This window comes from Phalacrocorax aristotelis, chromosome 7 (genome assembly GCF_949628215.1).
Source record: "Phalacrocorax aristotelis chromosome 7, bGulAri2.1, whole genome shotgun sequence".
NCBI classification, from domain to species: Eukaryota; Metazoa; Chordata; class Aves; order Suliformes; family Phalacrocoracidae; genus Phalacrocorax; species Phalacrocorax aristotelis.
The window spans coordinates 46,101,224-46,123,089 of record NC_134282.1 but is presented as its reverse complement, the minus strand read 5'-3'; the positions used below and the strand labels follow the sequence as shown (position 1 = coordinate 46,123,089).

The 21,866-nt window shown below is 42.3% G+C and overlaps 1 protein-coding gene across 8 annotated transcripts in view; it reads left to right on the top strand.

The window, feature by feature from the left end:
• The first annotated feature begins 263 nt into the window (after positions 1 to 263).
• The window catches only part of ZFAND6 (zinc finger AN1-type containing 6), a 38,002-nt gene continuing 16,399 nt past the window's right edge, over positions 264 to 21,866 (top strand). The window contains exons 1-2 of one of the 8 annotated variants that reach the window (XM_075100550.1): positions 264 to 387; positions 3,277 to 3,361. Coding sequence is in view for 2 of the 8 variants with exons in the window: in XM_075100543.1 (XP_074956644.1) it covers positions 6,901 to 6,935 (35 nt within the window). In the remaining 6 variants the exon portion in view is untranslated. Of the gene's footprint in view, positions 388 to 2,324; positions 2,461 to 3,276; positions 3,362 to 6,714; positions 6,936 to 7,457; positions 7,634 to 21,866 lie in introns of those variants that run through there. The other 7 variants (XM_075100546.1, XM_075100544.1, XM_075100545.1 and 4 more) reach the window with 7 other exon arrangements.

The following is a 21,866-nucleotide window of genomic DNA, read 5'->3' as shown; positions in this document are numbered from 1 at the left end:
CTCAGGGCTCGCCCCGTCAGCCTGCCTGTGCTGGAGGCAGCCGCCCGCTCGCCCCCCGCCCGCTGACCCCGCTCCCACCCCTTCGTTCGCCTCAGGTCACTCGCGATGGGGGGGGGAGAGAGGGAACACGGGACGGGCTGCTGTCCCTTTAAATAGCATTCTGTGGTTAACGTCGCCGCCGTCTCCTTGTAATAATTAGTCGCGGGCTGTAGCACCGCCTTCTCCTCCTCGCGGCCTCCCTGCCTCGGCTCCGCCAATCAGCGCCCGGCCGCGTCACTCTGAGGGCAACGAAACACAGAGAAAGGGGAAAAAAAAAGTTTGGTAAGGAGCGAGCGGGGCCAGGCGGGGCCGGGCGGCGGCGACGGGACGCGGCGGGCCCGGAGGCAGGTGAGGGCAGCGCGGCCGTCCCGGGGGCCGGTGGGGCCGGGCAGGGCCGGCGGCCTCTCTCCGCGGCGGGGCGGATGGGGCGGCGGCCGCCCGCTGGCCCCGGGGGAGCGGCGGGGTCGCTTAGGGGGAGGGTTACCCCCCCCCCGCCCCCCCACTGACCCCCGCACCCGGCGGGCCGGGGGCTGCGGGGCGGCGGCGGGGCCGGGCCGGGCCCAGGGCCTCGGGGCTATTTTTCTCCCTTTTTTGGTCGTTCCTTCCTCCTTCTCCGCCCCCCCCCCCTCCCGGCGGGCAGCTCCTCGCTGCGTGCGCAGGAGCCATCCCAGGGCAGAGGTGTTTGTACTCGTGTCCTTGCGTGGAAGGGGAGAGGCAGCCTGCCGGCCCGCCGCCAGCCCTGCGCGCCCGGCCCCCTCTCCCCTCCTTCCCTGGCCTGGCAGTTATTTTGGTTCGGCTGGGAGAGGCCGGGGGCAGCGCCGGCAGGGTCGGCCTTCACGGCTGCCGTGGGGGATTGGGCTCGCCCTGGCAGCGGGAGGGCTTCCCCGGCCGTCGGCTCGGTGTCGGGCCTTCCCCGGGCCGGGGCTGCCCGTGGCCGCCGCAGTGTGCGGATCCGCTCCTCGGAGAAGTTCGGTTTGGCTGGTTTGGGGACAGGAGTGTTTGGGAAGCAACATGCGGTCTATGTTGTGGCACCCTTCCAGTTAAACCAAGGGTTTAAGCCTACACAGCCTGTCACCCTCTTGCGTTTCATTGTATGCAAAGTTCTTTTTGTTGTTGCTCTTGTTCACCGAGGAACCCTGTGAAATTTAACCAAACTTACCTCCCTCCAGGCTCTGCAGAAAGCCTGGAGCGATAGGTGAGGGGTGCGAACACCCACTCGCGTTTCCACAAGATCTTAGGATGGGGGGATCTTAAAAAATACAAAGCGCTAATTATCTTACTGCCAATAACAGCGGCAACAACAATGAAATACAGAAGCTTCCACCAAATGTGCTGATGTAATGCGGAGGCATTCGGTAAAAGAGACGGTAGTTCCTTCTCCCTCTGCGTGGACCGACTTAAAGCGCACTGTTGTGTTCTGAAGTCCATTCCCTGGACGTTTGTCTAGACTTGTCCTATAATAGATGTCATTGCATAAGAGTTACGGGGAGTAAAGAGCGTGTTGAGTTTCTTTCATTCTTCTAAGGGTCTATGCTCACATCTTAACTGTGCCAAACTGTCTGTGTACACTGAAGAGAGAAGGCTGCAGCTTGGTAGGCTGCCCTATAAACTTTAGGGGGAAAAAAATAAAGAAGAAACTATTCTCTTCCTCCTCCGGCTTCCAAGCAAGTGATTTTGTTTGTCTGATGTCATCTGAAATAATTTCGTTTACAGAGGGCTAATCGTCTTCTGAACTCTGGATGATGGGAACTCAACAATTGAGGAAGCAAATATGTCAATTCCTTCCTTAGTCTCTTTCCCGTCTCTCCTTTAACTTTTATAACTTTGCTCTTTGAATTTTGCATGATTTGTTTACCTAGTGCTGAGGTACCTACACCTGTTCTTTACACTAATTATCACCTACCTAGAACAAGGAGACTGGCTCTTTCCTGATCAGTCGTATATTTGTTCAAGCCAAAATAACAGTGTGTTTTGGGAGGACTTTTGTTCCTTATGATATTATCAAAGTCTATGACATATCAGTGGCATAATTCTTTGGATTTACTAGTTTCCACATAGAGAAGAGATTCTTCACTACTGAAGAAGCTATCTCCTGTATGTGTTTCATAGGATACCTCTTAAAATACTTCTTGTCTTGCAAAACTATGAATCATGTTAAAATAATAACAGATTAAAATAAATTTACTTCTTGACTAATCAGGTATTTATGGCAAATATGAACCACATTGTATGTTATGTAATACACTTTTAAGAGTGTGATCTAAGAATGTAAATTTACATTTCAGCTTCTTGTTACTTTATGGTCTGGGATGGCACATTCAAAACCTTACACAAACAGCTTGAAAGAGATAGTGGCAAGTTATCAGAAGGAGAGTAGCACTAACACAAACTTCTGAAAAGTTGCCACGGTTACAGATAAAGGTAATCCCTGTTTCTGTGAAAGTGTGTCCTTTTGTAACAGCTGTATTAATCAGTCTGATTTCTGAGAGAATTGCAAGTGTACGAACTTCTGGCTCCATTTTCTTGGCAGCTAATAGCTATACAGCTAATTATTTTAAATACTGAATGGGCTATGACTTGCATTCAAGATACTTGATTTAAGCTACAAAGAATATTATAGACTACACATAAATGTACTTGGACCATGTTGAATTCAGTGGAAACTGTAGGTTACTTGTTTTTTTTTTTACCTAAGAGATATCTGATGTCAAGGAAAAGTCTTATTTTAAAATGTCTTGATCCTTTCTCAAGGACCCTGACTGAAGCAAGTGACGTGGCCATCTATCACTGGGGGCCTCAGTGGTACAGCTGTACAAGATACAATTCCATGTCCTGATTTGGAAAACAAACAAAAAAACCCAAACCCCAGAAAACCCCACCAACCAGCCAACAAAAAACCCCAAACCTAAACCCCAGAACCAAACCAACATGGCAACTGCTGAGAGTACTTGAGACCTGTTATGGATGTGCAGCTTTATAGGCCAGGAAATAATAAGGGGGGGAAAAGTGATTCTCTTAATGGCTTATTCCCTACAGAGAAGGAAGCATTTGGAATTGAACATGTGGGTGAACTTCAATAAGTTCTCAGGGTAGCTAAGGTTTGGGTGGTTTGAGATAGCTGCTGAAACTTCCACAGGAATGTGTTTGTCTGGTGCATCTGCACTGCTGTCCAGACAACAGCCAGTCCTCTCTGATGAAGACCCAGTATTTACACATGCACCCTGTTGTTGTTTCCAGATTTGATTGTTGCAGTGCATCTTGGATTGAAAGCAGCAACAGAAATCTCAAAGTTCTTCAAGATTACTGAAATCTCATCAGTCAGGTATGTTCTCTCTAGACTCCTAGAATAGCAAGTCGAAGTCTTTGTATGCAAGGGCCTCCTAGTTACTCCTAAGGATACTGAAGTTTCTAGGGCCTTGGTTTTTCATCAGTGACTTTATTCTCAGGGAGTAATATGCTGCTAAGAACTATGCATTGCTGGGGTTTTGTAGGAGATTGTTTTTGGTAGTGGTGTTTGTAGCAGAACAATGAGCCTTCAGTCAACATACGCTCTGAACTTTTTTTCATCTCGCCTATCCTGCCTGGAAATTCCAGGTACTTTTTCATAATTCTAAAACTAAAGTGAGGTTGGAAAGGAGCTATTGTTAATTGACTTTCTGGAGACTGCACACGTGTTTACTGAAGATTGTGTAAGAATATGAAAAGGGATGTTTCTTTAATCACACACAGGGATCTCCCCCCCATAGACATGGTCCTTGTGAATTTTATATTGAATAGGTTTGATAAAAAATGTTAATGTCTCAGAAACATTTCTCAAATGCCAAAGTTTTGAAATTCCAATACTAATGTACTTTTAGAATAGATATATTTGTGAAAATACGTTATAGAGCTAGGTTGTGAGGACTACTGTTTATAAACAGGATTGCAGCATCTGAAGGTGAGAAGGGGATGGGAAGCTAAATATTACTTTTATAGCTGTTTTTAATAATAAAAAAGCTAAAAGACAGAGCTGTAATTGTTTAAAAATAATTACAAAATTCAGCACATGCTGTAGTGCTGACATAATTGACAACCAGAGGGTAAAGTCCTTTTCTACAATGCAAATTCAGTATGTGTACGCAGCAGTTCAGTTGCTTTGCTACTTATTAATGTGTGCAGAATCCAGGAGGTATAATGAGTTTAAGACTGAAAAACAGGTGCAAAATTGTGAAGAAAGCTCCTGTGGTTCACACTGATCTGTTGGGAACTGGACAGCAAGTAACCATCTCTTTGTCTAATCCCTGAACAGCCATCACATGTAGCTTTTGATCGCTACTATTCTGGTCTCTGTTTGAACTGGTGACTTAAAGATGAAAGGCTCTGTTCTTGATCTCTTGAGCTGTCAAGTCCTCCAAACTTGCTGTCTTCTGTATGTGTAAGATTGTACAGAACAAATGGCCTTTTAGCTGTTCCATGATTACAATAGTCAAATGAGAGTCAGGTGCTTTCTCTTGTTACTGTCCTCAGTGCAAAGTTCAGCGGCAGCAAACTGAATCTTTTTTACACTGCTGTCAAAGCTCCCCTGTTTAATGTACTTGCAGCTGCAATCTGCTATTGTGGTTTTTTTTCTGCATTGCTACAGATACTGTAGGAGTAGCAAAGGCATAACTTGAGCCTGGACCTTAAAACGGTGTCTCTCGTTTTCTCCAAAATGTGTGTGTTCACAGGGGAAAAGTGGTTTATGTGCAGAAACTGAGCTTGTAAATCAGGCTTTTTAATGTCCAGTTTCACTAGGTCTCCTTCAGCATGGGATAATTGAACAGCAGTTTTTATGTCCGTATTCCCAACATCTAGGTACAGATGTGTTTACCCATGATTTCTTGTTCAGTGAGGTAGGGTCAGCTGTGAACCTAGCTTCAATACCCCATTTCACAGACTTTTTGGAAGATCGTCTACTTCTGTGAGGATAGCAAATTACTCTTGGGGCATTCTTAGCATGATAGTTTTGTGTTGTGTGGAGTCTTTTAGGTTTTAAATGAGGTAAGGTAAGCAAATCTAGGAGGTCATAGTGCTAAATGGAGAACGTGCTTTGCCATTCCTCTTATGCTCTGGGTAAGCCATGCTCTTGCTTATCAGAAGCTGGCCAAACTTCTGCCAGATCAGTGACTCAGAGGCAGGTGGAAGGGTCTGATGAGTGCCAGAGCTGGGCTAAGGGAGTGGGCCAGACTGTGTGACTGGGAGGGGAAAGGTGGGGAGAAAAAGGGGTGAAACTTCTCCCTTGTAGTGATAAGGAGCTGCTAGTTGCCTGTGTAACAGAAGCATAAGCTGAAGTGTGGGATGTTTGATGATAAGTTATTTATCACCATTGTGGTTGTGAGGTGGCTAGAGTTCTGTGGTAGCACATAGAGCCGGAGAGTTTTGGCGTCATGGGTTTGGGAGTGTTTTCCTCCCCTTTTGAAAGTACCAAAATAATAACACTGACTTTGGGGTTGTCATGTCCTCTCCTAGCACTAGGCCGTTAGGTTGATAAGATTTGGACTTCTGTTGTTGTTTTTATGGGTCTAAAGTTAATGTGCTCTAAATTGAAGCTTTCCAAGATTGGTTACTGAGATACTTAGAGGACGCTTTACTGGTATGTTTTATTTGCATGAACTATGTTCTTGGTTTTGATTGCTTAGATAATGTTTGGTCAAAAAAAGTGTAACGTAAGTGTGGCCTCACAGTTATCCTCAGGGGACCCGATTAACTTCTAGCAGGTACTGACACTTGCAGGGCTCTGAATTCAGGTGCAAGGGTTAAGGTTCTTTCAGCTTATATTTTAGGTTCTGTGGGGGAAATTATGTCCATCTTGTTAATTCCATTTTTGTAGTGTTTCATACTTAATAATTTACAACTGTATGAATTGCTGCTTTTCAGTCCTACTTGGATATGTGGTGTGATTACTCTAAAACAGAAGGTGACACAAAATGTGCTATTTGACTGGTTTGGAGGAATTAAATGTCCTTCCTGAGGGTGATTTTTATGCTCTTTTTGGTGTATGTATTGCATCTCAAGGGAATACTTAGCTATAAGTATTCCCCTAGCGTTGGGTGGTATTTGCAGTAAAGCAGTATGCTAAACTTTCTTGGACTTGATTAATCTGCATTAGGAAAGTTAACAGAGATAACCCATGTTGTGGTATAGGCGGTAGGTGAAGTAGAGGAGGGCAGGCTGCTCCAACGCTGGCTAGAGGAAAGGCAGCAAGAACCAGAGGCAAGGAAGTTTCTTTTTTTTCCCCTACCCCTTCCACCCACACAGTACAAAAACAACCCAAATGTGCTTACACTGACAGGTGCTATATCTTCCTCTAGCTTAATATTTTTAGTTATTTTACACTAAACACAGGAAAATGCTTTATATAGGGCAACCTTGCTAACCAGATAAGTCTTGTGTAGCTATGGTGATACTTTGTGGGTGCAGGGGGGAACGCGGGATGCGTTCTGGCTCTTCCCTGTGTTGCTTGTTTGGAATGGGGCAAGGTTTTTCTCAAATGAGGTGTCGTATCTGCAGTTGTGAAATATTTATTGAGCCTTGTTTTGTTTTTACTCTGCTTGCATGTTCCAGGCTTTTCACTTGATAGATGTGGAGGGAGCTGCATCAGTGTTTACACTGAGGAAAAAGAAACACTTTTAATCTAAACGACGGGTTTTTGTCTAGTGCGAAGAGGAAGCTGTGCTGTGGGAAACGCGGTTGATTGTCAGAACGTGAACGGTATCTCGCAGATTTGTTGAGTCAAGTGAATCCTGAATATGCACGAAAAGTTTCTGGCAGAAGCGTTGGCACCTTGTGAGATGCAGCCAGTCACTTCCTGCGGAGCTCCTCTTCTGCTGACTCACGCTTTACATGGGTGGAAGAGCCCTTGCAACTGGCAGCCCGAGGTGCTTTTAGCCGGGGTCACTAACTTGTAGCGGGTGCCCAGCGTCCCGGGGTGGCTTCAGCCGCTCTTAAAGAGGGGGTGGGCTCAGACCCCGCGTCCGGCTCTGCCCTGTGAGCAGAGCGAGCGGCCGCTGTGCAGCCGCAGCGGGGGGAGCACTCGCAGCCCGCCGGGACGCCCCCCTCTGCCCCCGGGTGCGCTGGGCAGGGCTGGGAGCCCGCAGGCACCCGTGCTGCCCGGAGGCTCGGCGGGGGGCTCAGAGGGGACGCCGCGAGCCGGCCGCCCGCTGCCGCTCCCGGGGGCGCTCGCTGGAGCTCGCTCGGGGCGACGCGTCGCCAAAGGTTGTAGTTTGTCACAGCCGGGAGCGGGGTCCTGTCCCTTTAAGAACCAGCTTGCCCAGGGTGTTCTAACCTGCCCAGCCTAACCTGCTAGCAAGGAAAAAGTTCTTTAAATAATGGATACGCCGCTCCGCCAATCGGGGAGCGGAATCTGGCTAGCGGGGCGGGGCTCCCAGGCATTGACCAATAGGAGAGGGGGAGGCGGGGCTCCGCGTCCAGGCTAGGTTGCGCCGAAGTACAGCTTCAAGTGAAGTTAATCTGGGGTGAAGCAAACAGAAAATTGTGGAGATCTTGTTGGTAGGAATTTTCCGGTTCTAGTCGCGTCGTGTGGCGTTATTTCGCCCTCTGGGGCAGTGAAGTTCATGTGCGTGGGGCTTTTTTTCATTGTTTCGTTTTCTAATGGTGGCAGAATATTAACATTTATGCAGGGAAGCAGAACAAAAGGGCTCTTTAGACAGGAAATAAGGTGTTGAGAGGCTCAAACTTGACCGAGTTTCTTTTGTCATCTGTTGGCTTACACGGGGTGGTTTTTTGCGAGGAAGGATCGAGTCGTTCCACCTTATATTATGGAGAAATGCTCATTCTAAAATAGCGAGGATAATGCCGCTGTTCTGGAGTTACACAATGTTACAGGAAGAGAGCTCGGTTTTTAACTCTAACTTCTCTGATTCTGATGAGATTTGAGCTAACTAATTATGACAGCTGCTATGGGATTATTCAGTGATAGCATTTGCTCCAAGTCATTTGTCTTAAATTGCCTTTTGTTGTATGACTGAAGACTGCTGTGCTGTTGTCTGTATGTTTGTTCATGATGAGATGAATGTCTCGCAGGTCTTTAGCGCTTAGAACAAAGATATGTAAAAATTATGTAAAACATTGCCATTTTTATCTTCTTTTTTAATCAGTTTTGCAGAGTATCTGGGTCTGTCAGAGCTCTGATTACAAACACAGGCAGGGAAATTAAGTGTTGTTGCCCTGTGTTGCAGCTACTACCCTTCCAGCCAAAAAAAAACAAAAGGGAGGGGGATGGAGAAGATTTTTTTTTTTTCTTTGGAATGGGTCAGAATCTCTTCTGAATCCTGTATTGTGCGATGATAGCAGGTGTTTTCTTTGAGGGAAGATTATTTTCAGTTTCTGTACTAGGTTTGTCAGATATGGTATTTTTAGTGACACTTTCTGCATCTGAAAGGTCTTCAGGAACAGGAAAAGTATGATTTGCCGTGGGTGGCATGGGATAGGGTGAGAGGGAGGAGAGCAGGAAGTGGGGAGAGTCAGGAAACGGGGAGTTTCTAATGAGAATTAGGGGTTTCTTTTAATTGTTGTCCTTTCTGTATCTTTGACAAGTATGTTAGATGAGGCTACATACAGAACAATGCTTTCAGAATGGTGAATGTATTTTCTTACTTCCCTAAATATTTCCTGTTTTTTATGAAAACACTTGTGTCTATATACAGCTGCTCCTGGGAATTGGAAAGAAATACTCATGGCCCTAATACTTGTTGAGCCTAAGGAGTTTGGTGGGTGGGTTTTGTATAATCAGTCAAGATGATAGAAGAATGGATGTGAAAATTGACCAACAGTCTTCCAAATGACAGTGGAAAGCAATTGCATAGATCTTTACTGAATATAAACAAGTGTGATTATTAAAGTATACCTCATTCTTTCAGGTTTACATTGAACCATTTTGTCTTCTCACAAAATGCTGGGAATGGATTACTTATATATAATGTCAGTGTGTCATGACATGTTGGCATCTTGCCATGCTCCAGTGGCGTATAGGTCTGAATTACTAATTCAGTCTTGCTATCTGTTTTCATCTGTTTATAGCATTTTTAAAACGTAGTTGTATTTAATTGTATTTAAACCCTGGAAATACTACTTGGTCTTTTAGGTGGGAGGTGGGCCAAATCACGTGTATTGGGAGATATTTAAGACTGGGATATGTGAGTGTTTAAATACCTGGATTTTGATTAATTTCTTAACTTACAGGTGATACTAGGCCTAGACTGAGCGGCTAGATTAGATGTCTGGGGTGAGGGCAAGAAAAACATAGTTTGTTTGTAATTTCTATAAACTCATAATATGAGTATATGTATTAGAGTTGCTTAAACAAAAGGGAGCAAACTTAAGTATTTGTGTGCTAGTAAACACTATGTTTAGCCAAAAGCTGGTTTTGCTTAGAACAGGAAAAAAGCTGAATACATGAGGCAACTTGGTTCATATTGCTTGATGACTGAGAAGCCATTCTTCTTGGGTCCCCTCTGCCCCCCAACTTAGTTAGGAAAGACATATTATCTGGGACCAATTTTCCTGATTTATTCGACACAGAAGTGAAATGCTCAACTCTCTCACCACATGTATACAATTCTCTTGCAGGCTGTTTGTAGAAAGCAAATCTGCCCTGAAGGATAAACATACCGCTTTGCTGGCACAGCTGTACAACTTCTGTATTCAGGCTACAGCAAATGTTTCTTGCCTGCATTCAAAGCCGTTGCTGGCAGGACCCGTGTTGTCCCCGCATGACGATTGGCTGTTCCAGCACTTCTTGTTCATAAAACCACCTCCTGCACATGCTCCATCTGCAGATCTTAAACACTGTGAATGTGTTGTGTGTTGTGGGATTTATGTGTCTGCTTCTTGTGCCAGGATGGAATATACATCTCTGATGTGAATAAAAAATTTTAAAAAGTGATTGTAAACCTGTGTACAAAATGCAGGACCAAATTTTATCTGCTGTGTTTATGAGGCAAAGGGGATCTGTACTGTACAGTCCACTGACTGCTGGTGGCACTTCCCAGTGGCGTGAAGTGTGTGGCCTACCACGTGCTGGGATGGTAACCCCATGCTCTGGTTCTGTTTAATGCTACTTGGAGAAGGCTGTGGCCTCCCATGGAATGAGCTCTGTAAAACATGCCTGGAGCTTTAAGGAGGGCAGGCGTCCATCCTGCAAACAGTGACGTGGGCTTCAGATCCCTGCTCGTCAGTGCCCTCTGCTACGTGCAGGGGCCTCCTGCTGCCCTTCCAGCAGAGTGGTCGTGTGGGCACTGAAGGCAAAGTCAGCTAGGGCAACTTAAATTGTTTTAAATGAGTGGCTAGAGCCAACCCAACTGGCTCTCTTCCCCTCCTCTTCCTCCCCCTATTTCCCAAGTCGTTTAGTGATCATTCCTGCTAATTGCTGTGTGCCCAAGGCAGAAGGGAGTGGGGGCGAGGAATAATGTCATTTTAGAGTTTCAGCTATATCCAAAAAGGGACATCTGCCCATAGTTTTAGATGTGGGGTTAGGCCTCTTCACTAGTTTGCTTGCAGTTTCTGGGAAAGACATGAAGGGGTGAGCTCAGGAGCTGTTGCTCATTACAACCATGCTGTTGCAGGGAAGATTGGTACTGGAGGGATAGACCTCTCTGGCAGATACAAGGACTCCTTGTGGAGACAGTTGGCCTCCTGTGGTGTGGAGCTCAGTCTGGGTGGGGCAGATGATCTGGCCAGTGATGTTTACGCTGTAATAAGGTTTTGTGAAAATAAGCAGTTAATTACACATGACGTACAAAGGAATAAAAATAGCTTGGATCTGTTCTTGCTTTAAAATCCATTTAACAGAGGCATGAAATGTTTGGGATTTTTAAACCTGCTTATTTTTTTACCTTTAGAAATATCAGGAACATTAAGTCCTTCCCTATTCTTGTTGGATGTCTCAGATGTGTCATAAGCTTCTCAGCCCTTAATTGAAGGGGTGGGGTGATATATTTTTAACAGATCCCTTCTTCCAACTGTGTTTATAGGGCTTTTGAGCTAAATAGAGATTAGCAGAAACAAAGCTTTGACAGTGCAAAAATTGTTTTTCCTTGATCAAGTTGTCTTGCTCATTCTTCAGTTGTTGACAGAAACTGAGGTTTTTTCATTTGAAAAGTAACTTTTTTGGCTATTAAATAATGCATTGAGATAAACTGAGTTAAGTCCTAACTTGATCCATCTTCTGCTCCAGTTAGATGAACTTAAGACAATCTTTCGAGTATTACTTAGACAAGTGAACACTTGCATTTGAGTATTTCCTAAAAATAGCTCCTTTCTAGGCAGCAGGTTTATTAAACGACAGCTATTCCTTTAACTGAATGGTTCAGCAGTCTTGCAGAAGCCGAAACTGTCTCCACACTGAAGACCAGCCCTGCTCAGCCATTCTGCCATGTCAGGATGTATTTGTATCACAGGACTCTAACCTTCAGGATATGGTATTTGTCAGTCTGAAAGGTAATAATCCTGTATCTGGAGAACAAAACTATAAACAGTGTGGCTGACTTGGCAGGCCCAAGCAACCACCTGAACCGTTTAACTAGCCCAGGTTTACGACAACACTGCATTGGTGTGTCCTGTGATTCATAATGCTAAAGCATTTTTATCTGTGTGAAGGATTAGGGAAACAAATAAAAACTTAATAACCAAATTGGAGTCGGAGCTTAATAGCAGTATTTTTGAGGACAGAAGTGAGGTGCTTTCAGCTTGTTTAAACGTTTTGCATTTGATGTGTTATTTTTTTTTTTAAACAAGGACTGAAGTTTTCACCATTAGCTTGAACAAGGTAGGAGGCTAGACAGTTTTTGTGTGTGCCATTGAATATAATTGGGCTGATGAAAGCAGAATGTTGCATGGGGAAGGCAGATATTTTCCACTTAAGGTTTTACATTGTATTTGGAGGTGAGAGGCAAGAGAGAACCACCCGGTCTGTGGGCAGTAATGTAGAATTTCTGTACCTAAATTGGACCTGTTCATGCCTTCTTAAACAAAAGGCTATCTCTGAGTTAGTGTCAGAAGAAAAGATTTAACTAGTTGTTGATCATGCTGTTCTTGAGGATGGGGTGGCAGGGGAGATACAAGACTGCGAAGAGGAATAAAGTGTTTCTCTACTACCCCCGTATGAATTTCAGATTTTTCTAACATCATATATAGAATCAAGGCCTTAGTGCAATGTAATATTATCATTTGGCAGAATGTTTTCTGCACAACAATGACCTTGCATTGGAATCTGCACTGTTACCAAGGTAGGGGCAAAAGAAGAGGCTGTGTTTTGACTGTTATACTGAAACTTTTGGAGATTGTTCTTTCTGCATAGCTCCTTCAGAACCAAGTAAGAAGCTTATAAGGTAGCTTTTGTTGCTGATACAGGAGAGTATTTCTAACTGAATTTCACCAGACTTCTATGTTGGGAGTTTGCTATCCAAATATTATGCTAGTATGACATACTGTTGGATATTGGTGTTAAGTCCTTGAATAGAGTAATTTTGTAGGTATTAATTAGAATTAGTTATCAAACAAATGTTATTGTCCTGGTGAAAAGTAACTAGAGAAGTAATTATTTTAGTGTTTTATGATACCAAAACCATTTGATTACTAACTTGCAAGAAACAAAAAAGAAATTATAACTGTGGCAATATGGAAGGACTTACTTGGAACAACTTTTTAGGGAAGAGGCTTTAGAATTGCTCAACAGGATTGTGTTGAATATCAGTGTATCTTTATAGGATTTGTTTAAAGTATCCTGGGAGAGGAGGAAGGCAGCATTAGTAACAATAGGTAAAGGTAAGTGTATTATTAGTTTCATAACAAACAAATTGTCAGTTGAGTGTGACAAACTGTGCGGGGGCTGAGAGTAGTGCTGGGATCAAGAAGTATTTGATTTGTTGTGGACAGGACTAGCAGCTGTGCATAATTTTTTTTCCCTTCCTAATAAGTCTAGTCAAACTTGACTTAGTGCTTGGATTGTGATTTTAAGGCTCCTAAGCATATCACGGGAGTAATTGACTGGCATTAAAAATATTTAAAAAAAAAAAAAAAGCCAACTGAAAACCCTAATTTCACACTCTGGTCCCTTAATTGATTGTGTTGCCTTCCTGCATTTGCTTTTCTCTTACTTGGTATCTGTGAAATTTTTGACTGTTACCTACTGTCTCTCTTACTACAAGAATTAGCTTGTTATTCTGCAAAGTCATAATGTGACTGTGACCCATGGTCTTAAGTTTATACTTAGTCATTCTGTATATAAATAAATCCCTGATTAGTTGTTACCTCCTTAGCCTTCTGTCTTCTACCACTGCACAATCAGAATGCTTGAAATATCAGTCTGCTCTGTTGAGGAATACCTCTGCCCTTGCTGCAGCCCTGACACCTTAATTTCTCAGACTGTCAAGGCCTGAGATGATGAATTTATTGAAACTTCTTTGTATGGCCTGATAGCTCTATGTGGTGAACTTGCACAGGGTTGCATATATAGCATAAAATGAGCATTGCAGCGTTGCTGTATTTATTCAAGCAGCATCAAATTATTTGTTAAAATGAAAGTCTTACTCTTGAAACCCAGGGTTATGGGTTAAAATTAGTAATTTAGTAATTTTTAATGTGAAGGATACTAATACTCTTCACCAGTAGTGTGGAGCTTTTTGTCTTCATAAAAAGGAGTGTGAGACAAAAGAGATTTCTGCGAGGTGTTGTTAGGGCTTTGGGCTTTTGTTTTTCAAGCCAAAGCAAGGCTGTGGTACTTGTGGAATTACCCTGGTGTAATGCAGCAGCTGAAGCTGGGGAGCCTGCGAATACATCTGTAGGCCAAGCTGAAGGACATTGGTCTTGCTGATCTCCCCCCCCCCCCCCTCCCCCCCCCGTTTCTGACCTTTTGTTATGGAATAAGGGAATATATTGTGCTCTCTTTCCATTGTTTCCTGATGGAAGCCCTGTTGGCCGGTGTTTGTGAATGGAAGGGAGCGACCATAGCGAGACAGCCACACCTTGCTGACAGTTGAGACTCGTAACTTGTGAGCAGATTTTGTTCCCTTTTCATCCATTTTAAAGTGTGATACAGGCTTTAATATGCCAAGCAAAATAACTGGAGAGAGATCTGGCTTGCATTTTCTATGTTTGTCTAGTTCTCCTTTATATCATGAATCTTCCTTTCTCCAGAAAGTGCTGTTACTCTGTCATGTGTTGATCTGTTCTCTGGCAGAATACAATCACTATGGCAAGAGGATAAAGAGAAATCAGATGTACTTAAAGAGTTATAGTTTAAAATGCTTCTAAAAATGCAAATTTCTGTTAATGTGGCTTGAGGAGAAAGGGGGAATCCCATGGCACTGCTTGGCCCTTTTGGTTACAAGTCCTTCCCTTAAAGCCATACATGGCTGTATTTTTCTGTGTAGAATTGTAAAAAGAACTCTGTACAAAGGTACTGCAGTAATAAAAGGGGAGACAGTGGCATCCAGCCATGCTATTTTTAGGCTATTGTGCTCTTAACTTGCTGATCTAAGTGTTCAGGACAGTAAGTGGGGGAGACATTGTACTAGAAATGCATGCTCACATAGCTGAATCTTGTCTAAAGCAAGCATGAATAGCAAACTTGGTTGTCAGAAAGGCAGTTTACAGAGCTGTACCTGTAACAAGGTTGAATCAGAGTATTAGTAGGTAAAAAGGATGCCCTGGTGATTAAAGCATAATGTTTGCAGTGCAGACTTCTACTCAAAAGCTGTCAGCTCTGGCTTTCTCGTCAGTTGAGAAACTGAAATAAGTGCAGTCTGTTCTTTATGGGCTTAGGAAAGAAATATAAAAAACCCTCTTTTCTGTTCCATGATGGCAGTGGGAAAAATGCCAGTTGTCCTCAATCAAGTTTTCTTCCAATAGTTTTTAAGCTTTTCCTAAACAGTGTAATGACCTCTCCATCTGAGCAAGTGGTATAGTTTTGGAAACCTTCAGAAAGGAGTGTGTCTCATACTGGAAATTTCTAATAGTTCCTTAGCCCCATATCTATTAATCTGACACTATCTTGGATAATTAAGGCTGACACATGGCACCCCTTAACTTAATTTTCGTTCTGATCTCTTGGTGATGTGTGCATTTTCCCTCGGCTTATACTAAGAGTTTGACTCTGATACTGACTAGGTAGTTTCACCTTCTTCCTACAGCACACTGTTACCCTTGACTTCTGTACAGAGCTGTACAGCTGTGCCATAGAGCAGGTACAAGAACCAATCCAAGCTTTTGAAAAATGAAGTCTTCAGGGTAGATCAGTTCAAGCATCTAAAGCCCCAAATTACCTTTATCATGAAACCATTGCATTAGTTGAATATAAATATATATATAAAAATATATATTGGATGCATGTAAATTGGTTGCACTTGGATGTTTCTGACAGTGTAAGGTGACAACTGAGAGGAGACCAAGGAAAGATGCAGAACTTCAGTGTGACCAGCAGGTATATTCATATCTTTAGTGAAACTTGACAGTATATTAAAGTAGATAAATATCAGTTGCCTGACATGGTGGCTGCTGATCAACTGTATATTCTTCTATGCTGCGTGCATAGACATCCAGTAACTTGTTTGGGATGATGTAACCTGGCTTCCCCAGTGATGGAAGTAATAAATAAGGGGGAAAAAAAGAATCAAACCCAACAAACCCCCTTAGAATAGCATTAGGGTTAAAACAAAGCAGCACCTTTGAGTCCCTTGGCTAAATTTAAGTGCATTGCAAAAGATGAGGAATGCAACTTTGCCACAGGGAACATCATACTTATACCTCTTCTGTCGAAAACTTGTCCTTAAATACCCTTTTCGTTTGGTCAGGCTTTAGCTTTAGGTTGAGTTTCCCATCAAACCACAGCAAGGGTATTGTGTAATTTTGAACACTTAAATTAGACATAGTGCATAATTCTAAATAGAGCAACACAGCATGCATGATAATCACAATGTTCTTGGAAGTTGAGTTGAATTCAAGATGCCCTAGCCAGAAATGATGATGATAAGTTTTATTAACAGTTAGGAACCCTGATATTAGAGCAGGATCTCCCTTAGCATTAGGCCCGTGTAGAACTATAGCATTACAAGCTAATTAAAATTCTACATAGTGCTGTTTACAAAAACAAATTATAATGTGCTTTGTGCTTACTGTCAGTTCTCAGCAACAGGTGCTTTGTTAACAAGAAGCTGTCTATTTTGGGAACTTGTGTTAAAGTAGCTTTTATCTCTTCTGGGTTTGATATGCTTAAAATAAGTGAAACTTATGCTGTATTGAGAGAAGATTACTTATTCACTGAAGCTCAAAAGAAGAGATTACTCTATCTATATCTATTCTTTCAGTAATTATATGGGTAATCTTGTAAGTGATTGAATCCTTCTTGCAGATTATTTTTCATCACTTTGTAAAGCCAAACCTGTTTTAATTACAGCATCAAAGACAAGTTCATGGAGTTGCCCTTCTGCATCCCTTGAACTTTGGTCTGGTATCTTAAGAGAATGTAGAGAATTTTAGAATCTCCTGATTCTAATTGTATACAACCTCTGGTTTCTGAAATGGCCAACTACAATATATGATGCCAAAGAAAGCAGAATGTAGCCTTGTCTTGTCTGTTTCAGGCAAGCTTTCTGAGTTTTTAATAAAAATTTTAAAAGAAGGCATTTCTGTAATCTGATGGATTCCAAATAAACTCTAGATCTATATGGCTGTGTAGAAATATGGAGAGCAGCCTGAGGATTCCTGCAGTCTTTGGCTGAAGCACCTTAATGCTAAAGTACAGCTATGAGATAGCACAAATTCTAGAGAAAAGGTCTCCTCAAGCAATATCTGCAGCTAGTGCAGCTCCACACTGGTTCAGCTACACATGATGGAAACTGTGGTTTGTGTGAGTTGATGTAGCAGACTGCTGGCAAGCAATTACTGAGATGGTTTGATTTTTCTAATGGGTGTAACTTCTGAATCTTTATGCCTTTTGAGCAGAGACGCCAGAGCAAGCACTCCTAAAAGTATGCTCTTTTATTAGTAGTTGCATGTTCTATCACAAGTATAACTTCATGTAAGGTTTCTGTGGTAGCCTTGTAATAGACAGCCATCTTCCAAAAACGGACCTGCTGAGCCTGTCTCCCTCTAGCCTTAAATCTTGGGTGATCTGGGTAGGCTAAACTGAGTAAGTACAACCTCACATTTTGGGAGGACAAATGCTTTAGTCTCTCCTCTGGCTTCTGTATGGACATACAGTCCTTTGGGTAGAACAGCACGACCAGTGAGGCAGCTGGCCAGCGTCCTCTCTGCATTCCTCAGATACGCCTCTTGGGCTTCTCTCACCATGACTCTCCCAGAGATACCAGTATAAAAATAGCTTTCTGAAACATGTGACATGCTCTTTTCTCATGGTCACTTTTCTTGGTTTGTAATTCACTCAGACGTTGTCTCAACTTTGTACGAACAACTGTAGTTACTGTGGTGCTCTCAGTGCTTTAATGTTTAACTAGTTATCTTTATTGAAGGTCCCTGTTGTGTCTCGCTATAAACAAGTGAGTCTAGCTCCAAGGGTTACTTGCTGTTTTTTCTCTTGAACCCAGTAAGTGGATTTTGTGCTGTGTGTGGGTTTTGTTTTGTTTTTTTCACTTGCATTCAGGTTGACCTCTCCAGAAAGGCAGCTTTGTTAGCTTAGATTTTCTGATAGTCATCACTGAAGAGACAAACTTGGAATGTTAGTGGTGCTCTTTCTGAAAATGCCTCCGTAAGTCTCTGGGCTGGAGTTTCTAAGATTAACTGGGGTTGCTTGCAAATGTATTGTGCTGCTGGGGAATAAGAAGTAAATAAGAGGCTATTAAGTTTTCTGAGTCAGAGAAGAAATGATGTTTCTTTGAATTTTACGAAGTTTGGATACTGTCATGTACAAGGGTCTAAACTAGTGGCGCTGCAGTGTTAGTCCTGAACAACAAAGTCATCCAAATGCACATACTTAAATGTACTAACAATAATAATCTTAGGCATCTTGAGTTGTATTTTGCTGCTTCAGGCTCAAATTGTATAAAGCCTTCAAGAATTTTCCTCCTATTTATCATGTATTTCAGAGTGCTGCATTTAGTCTTTTAGGTGCTGCAGCGGTTACCAGATGCTCCAGCATAAAGTAGTAGTCATTTCTGCAAAAACCCCACCATCACATAGTGAAAGCCAGTAGCTCAGTGTGGCAGCTTTCTGGAATTCCAACACTTTCATGAAACTCCTTTTGTCTGTACTCTGCCTCTTTGAAATCCCATGTAAACAAAATGTGATTCCTCCTACTAGTCAACAGAATGTACCTGTTACATTGCTGAAGCTTAATCCTAAAAAAAGTAACAAGCAGAGTAGTGAACTTCATGGAACTGCCCCTTTATTTGGTACGGTGACTATACTAAAAGGTTTGGAAATGAAATAAGAAAGACTTGCTTATGCTTCTGGGTTTTGTTTGTAGACTTTGTGGCCACTGCAAGTAATTAGATGTATTTGCACGAGGAGAATGAGAGTTTCTGAGGTACCCTGTTTTACAGCAGTTAATCTTTGCTTCTAGTAATCCATACTTTGCAAAGGTTGAGCGTGGCCACAAGTAGTAATTACAGTTTCAAAGTAACATCTATTAATAGTATATGCAGACAAGTATAGAAAGCTGAATCCTTATTATCAGTGATCTTCTTGATACCAGTAGAGAATCTGTGTCTTTGTTCTTGCCTAGTAGAAGTGAAGAGGTTGCAGTGAAATGTTTTCTTGTTCCTCGTGTAACCTTGAGTGCAAGAGCAGACAGCTGTAGTTAGCAATATAACGCTTTAACACTAGAGGCTTTGTCTATACCAAGTGCTCCTGGGTTGTATAATGATGTAACATTGGTAGTATGATATTCTGGCTCAGATTAGTTATGAAAGTTGCTAATGTCCCTTCCTAAGGCCTTGAACTCTCTTTTTCTTTCCATCTGCTACTTCTGAGATTGCACTTTCTCTCATGTGCGGCTCTTCCTTCTACCAGTTTGATTCTTTCACAGTCTTTCTGCCATCTTAAATCCAGCATTTACACTCTACGGGGAATGTAGATTTCTTAAGGATCCAAATTTTATTTATATTTTAATTCTTGTACTGAAGGATTTAAAGGTGCTGACTTCTTAGAATTAGAAATGAAGACTTCTGTAACTCTGTCTTTTTGTAAAGTTTCTGCTACCAGTGTCTAATGTAAGTCCTTGTTTTAGCCTAAAATAAGTCTACAAGTGAAACGAGTATAAAGAGCTGTTCAACAAGAATAGACTAAAACATAAGTAGATATTGGATGACTTGTCAGGTGAGTTGAGAGAACATCTTACGTAAGTCTTTTGGTCACTAGGTTGGATATTTTGTTTTCGATATTAAGTTATTACATAAATTGTACTCCAGTAGTTCAAATTGCATTTTAAAACTGGATTCAGTAGTGAGCAGGAAGACAACTGGAGGCCTACTGGAATGAATTGAAAGCTATAAATGCATGGATTCTCTTGGTGCTGAGGAAGTTGGATAACTCCTGTGGTTTGAAAAATGCAGCAGCTGGGTGTTCTGCTGCTACAGGAACAAAGAGGTCACTGCCCTTACAGATCTACTTGCATAGTTGGTCCTTAACCATATTCACTTTTTTAACTCAAAGCATTCTAATGAAACTGGGTCAGAGTGTAACTACACATGTAGCTTTGCTGGCAAATCTGAACCAGCTGTAGTGTTTTAGCCGGGTGAGCTGTAGATGAAATGACATGTCTGACTGCAACCAGCAAGCTGGGCTGAACTGCAATGACTGAGGCCCCTATTCAAATCTGCTAGTTCTTGGCTCCTTAGCAAGTTGCTGGGACATGGTAATGCCTTAAAGAAGCTACAAATGACTGCTCAGTGAATGTAAATTGGGGCCTTTTGGGAGAGAGCAACAGAGTAAAAAGAAAACAGGCCCATTCTGTAACTTGCTATTAATTTGTGAGTCTACTGCTTTATACCCTGAGTCGTGTCCTGCTTCCAGCAGGACACCTGAGCAGCTGTGTCTGCAGATTCTGCTATGAAGTGGTACCCCCGAACACAGGCAGTGCTTTGGTAACGTCTGCAGCAAGTTTCAACAGAGCTCTGCTCTTAGGCCTTAATTTGCCATTTGTTTTGATAAGCCTGTAGAGGAATGCATTCCCTATTTATTGTCTTTTGTACCAACTTGCCTTTTCATATGGTGATACAGGTGGTATTGGATAGCTGTACCCGTACATGCTCTAAAATTAAATGTATTTGTGTCTACACAACTTAATATCTTGCTTTTATTTGTGCCTGGGATGAAGCTTTAAGCAACACAAATTACCACTTTTGCAGTTTCTTCCTTGCTTTGTTAGCACAAAGGGAAAGTACTACTGGTGCTACTTAAATAAGTGCTGAACTGCTTCATTATAAAGGTGGTTATGATAAAGGAGGGAATATTTTAATCACTTGGTAAAAATTAGATTCATCCATTGAGGTGAGCGTCAGCTGAAATCTGTCAGTGCGTTGAACTTTGACAGTGAAGAGACTAGCTTACAGTAAATGCTCTGCTTTTTCTTTGAGAAGCATTTTCAAAGCTGGTCAGTATGGTTTGGTACTGCAGCTGAAGCAGAATGCTGTTTGGGTGGTCTCTCATGCTTCAGCAGTAGCATTTGGGAGGGATCCTTCCCATAACAGTCAGGAATTGTAGGAGTGTTTGCAGAACACAGGACTCTACTTCAGCTGGGGTAGTGGATGTGACTATCTGCTTTTTTTACCTACCACAACTTGATGTATGAGGACAACTAGAATTCAAGAGACCTTTTTCTTTGGGTAAGACAGATAAAGAGAAGTCTGGCTTCTGTGTAGGGTTTTTGCTTGTTGAGAGCAGGGGAAAAAAAAGATTATTCCGAAACCTTGTGTGTTTAATCCTGCTAAATGCTGCTCCCTGATTAACATTGAAAGCCTATAAAGCTTGGGGTATCCGTTATTTGAAACTAGTAGTATATAAACATTTTAATTAAGAGAAGAAAGAGGGGAATAAAAAAGACCAATTTCAAGGTGAGAAAGGTGTATATAAACAAGTAATTTGTTACTTGCTTTGCAGAGTGTTGGAAGAGATGGCTCTTTTCCCAGAGAACCTGATGTCCAAAAGATTTACTCTGCTTTAGTGTTTCTACAGCTTCAGCTCTATACATTTTATAATCGGGAATATCCTTTGTATGATTTATTGTAGTTTTTGCTTGGTACAGAGAGTAATTTGCTCTCTGAGGATGTGCCCTTGTGAGGGTGGAATGGTAGGACCCATAGCAGCATCAGTAAGCAGGCCTTATAGATGCATGAAGTCTGTGTATGACAGGAGTAACAGGAACAGGTAGACTTTAAGCACCAAATTTGTAGGAAAAAGGCAGCTTAGGCTGCAGAGCTGTGTGCTACCATGCTTCTAGTGGCAATAAATATTTTTGAGAAGAAAATTATCAGAGGTAATTTAGGTTTAAGCTTAGCAATTTTTAGCTAATGCAGAAAGAGGCTGTTTGTTCCATGATCTTCAACGAAGTGGATGTTCTGCGGTTGTGTTGAGGGGGGTTGTTTAAGGCTCTTGCCCTTCCCTCTAGTATGCTTCCCTCTCACTAGTGCTCGTACAACTGGTTATACAACTATACTGTAAAGCAAAGCGGGGAGCATGCTTAAAATATAAAGAGTTTGGTTGCTTTTTTCTTTAAGTTTAATCAATTCTGCATTCAGAGTAACAGGATGACCCTATGAATGTTGTGCAAGCACAGCTTGGGTGGAATAAGCAGAGGCCAGAGGTATTTCCAACAGCTTTACAAGCTCCATGTTTGT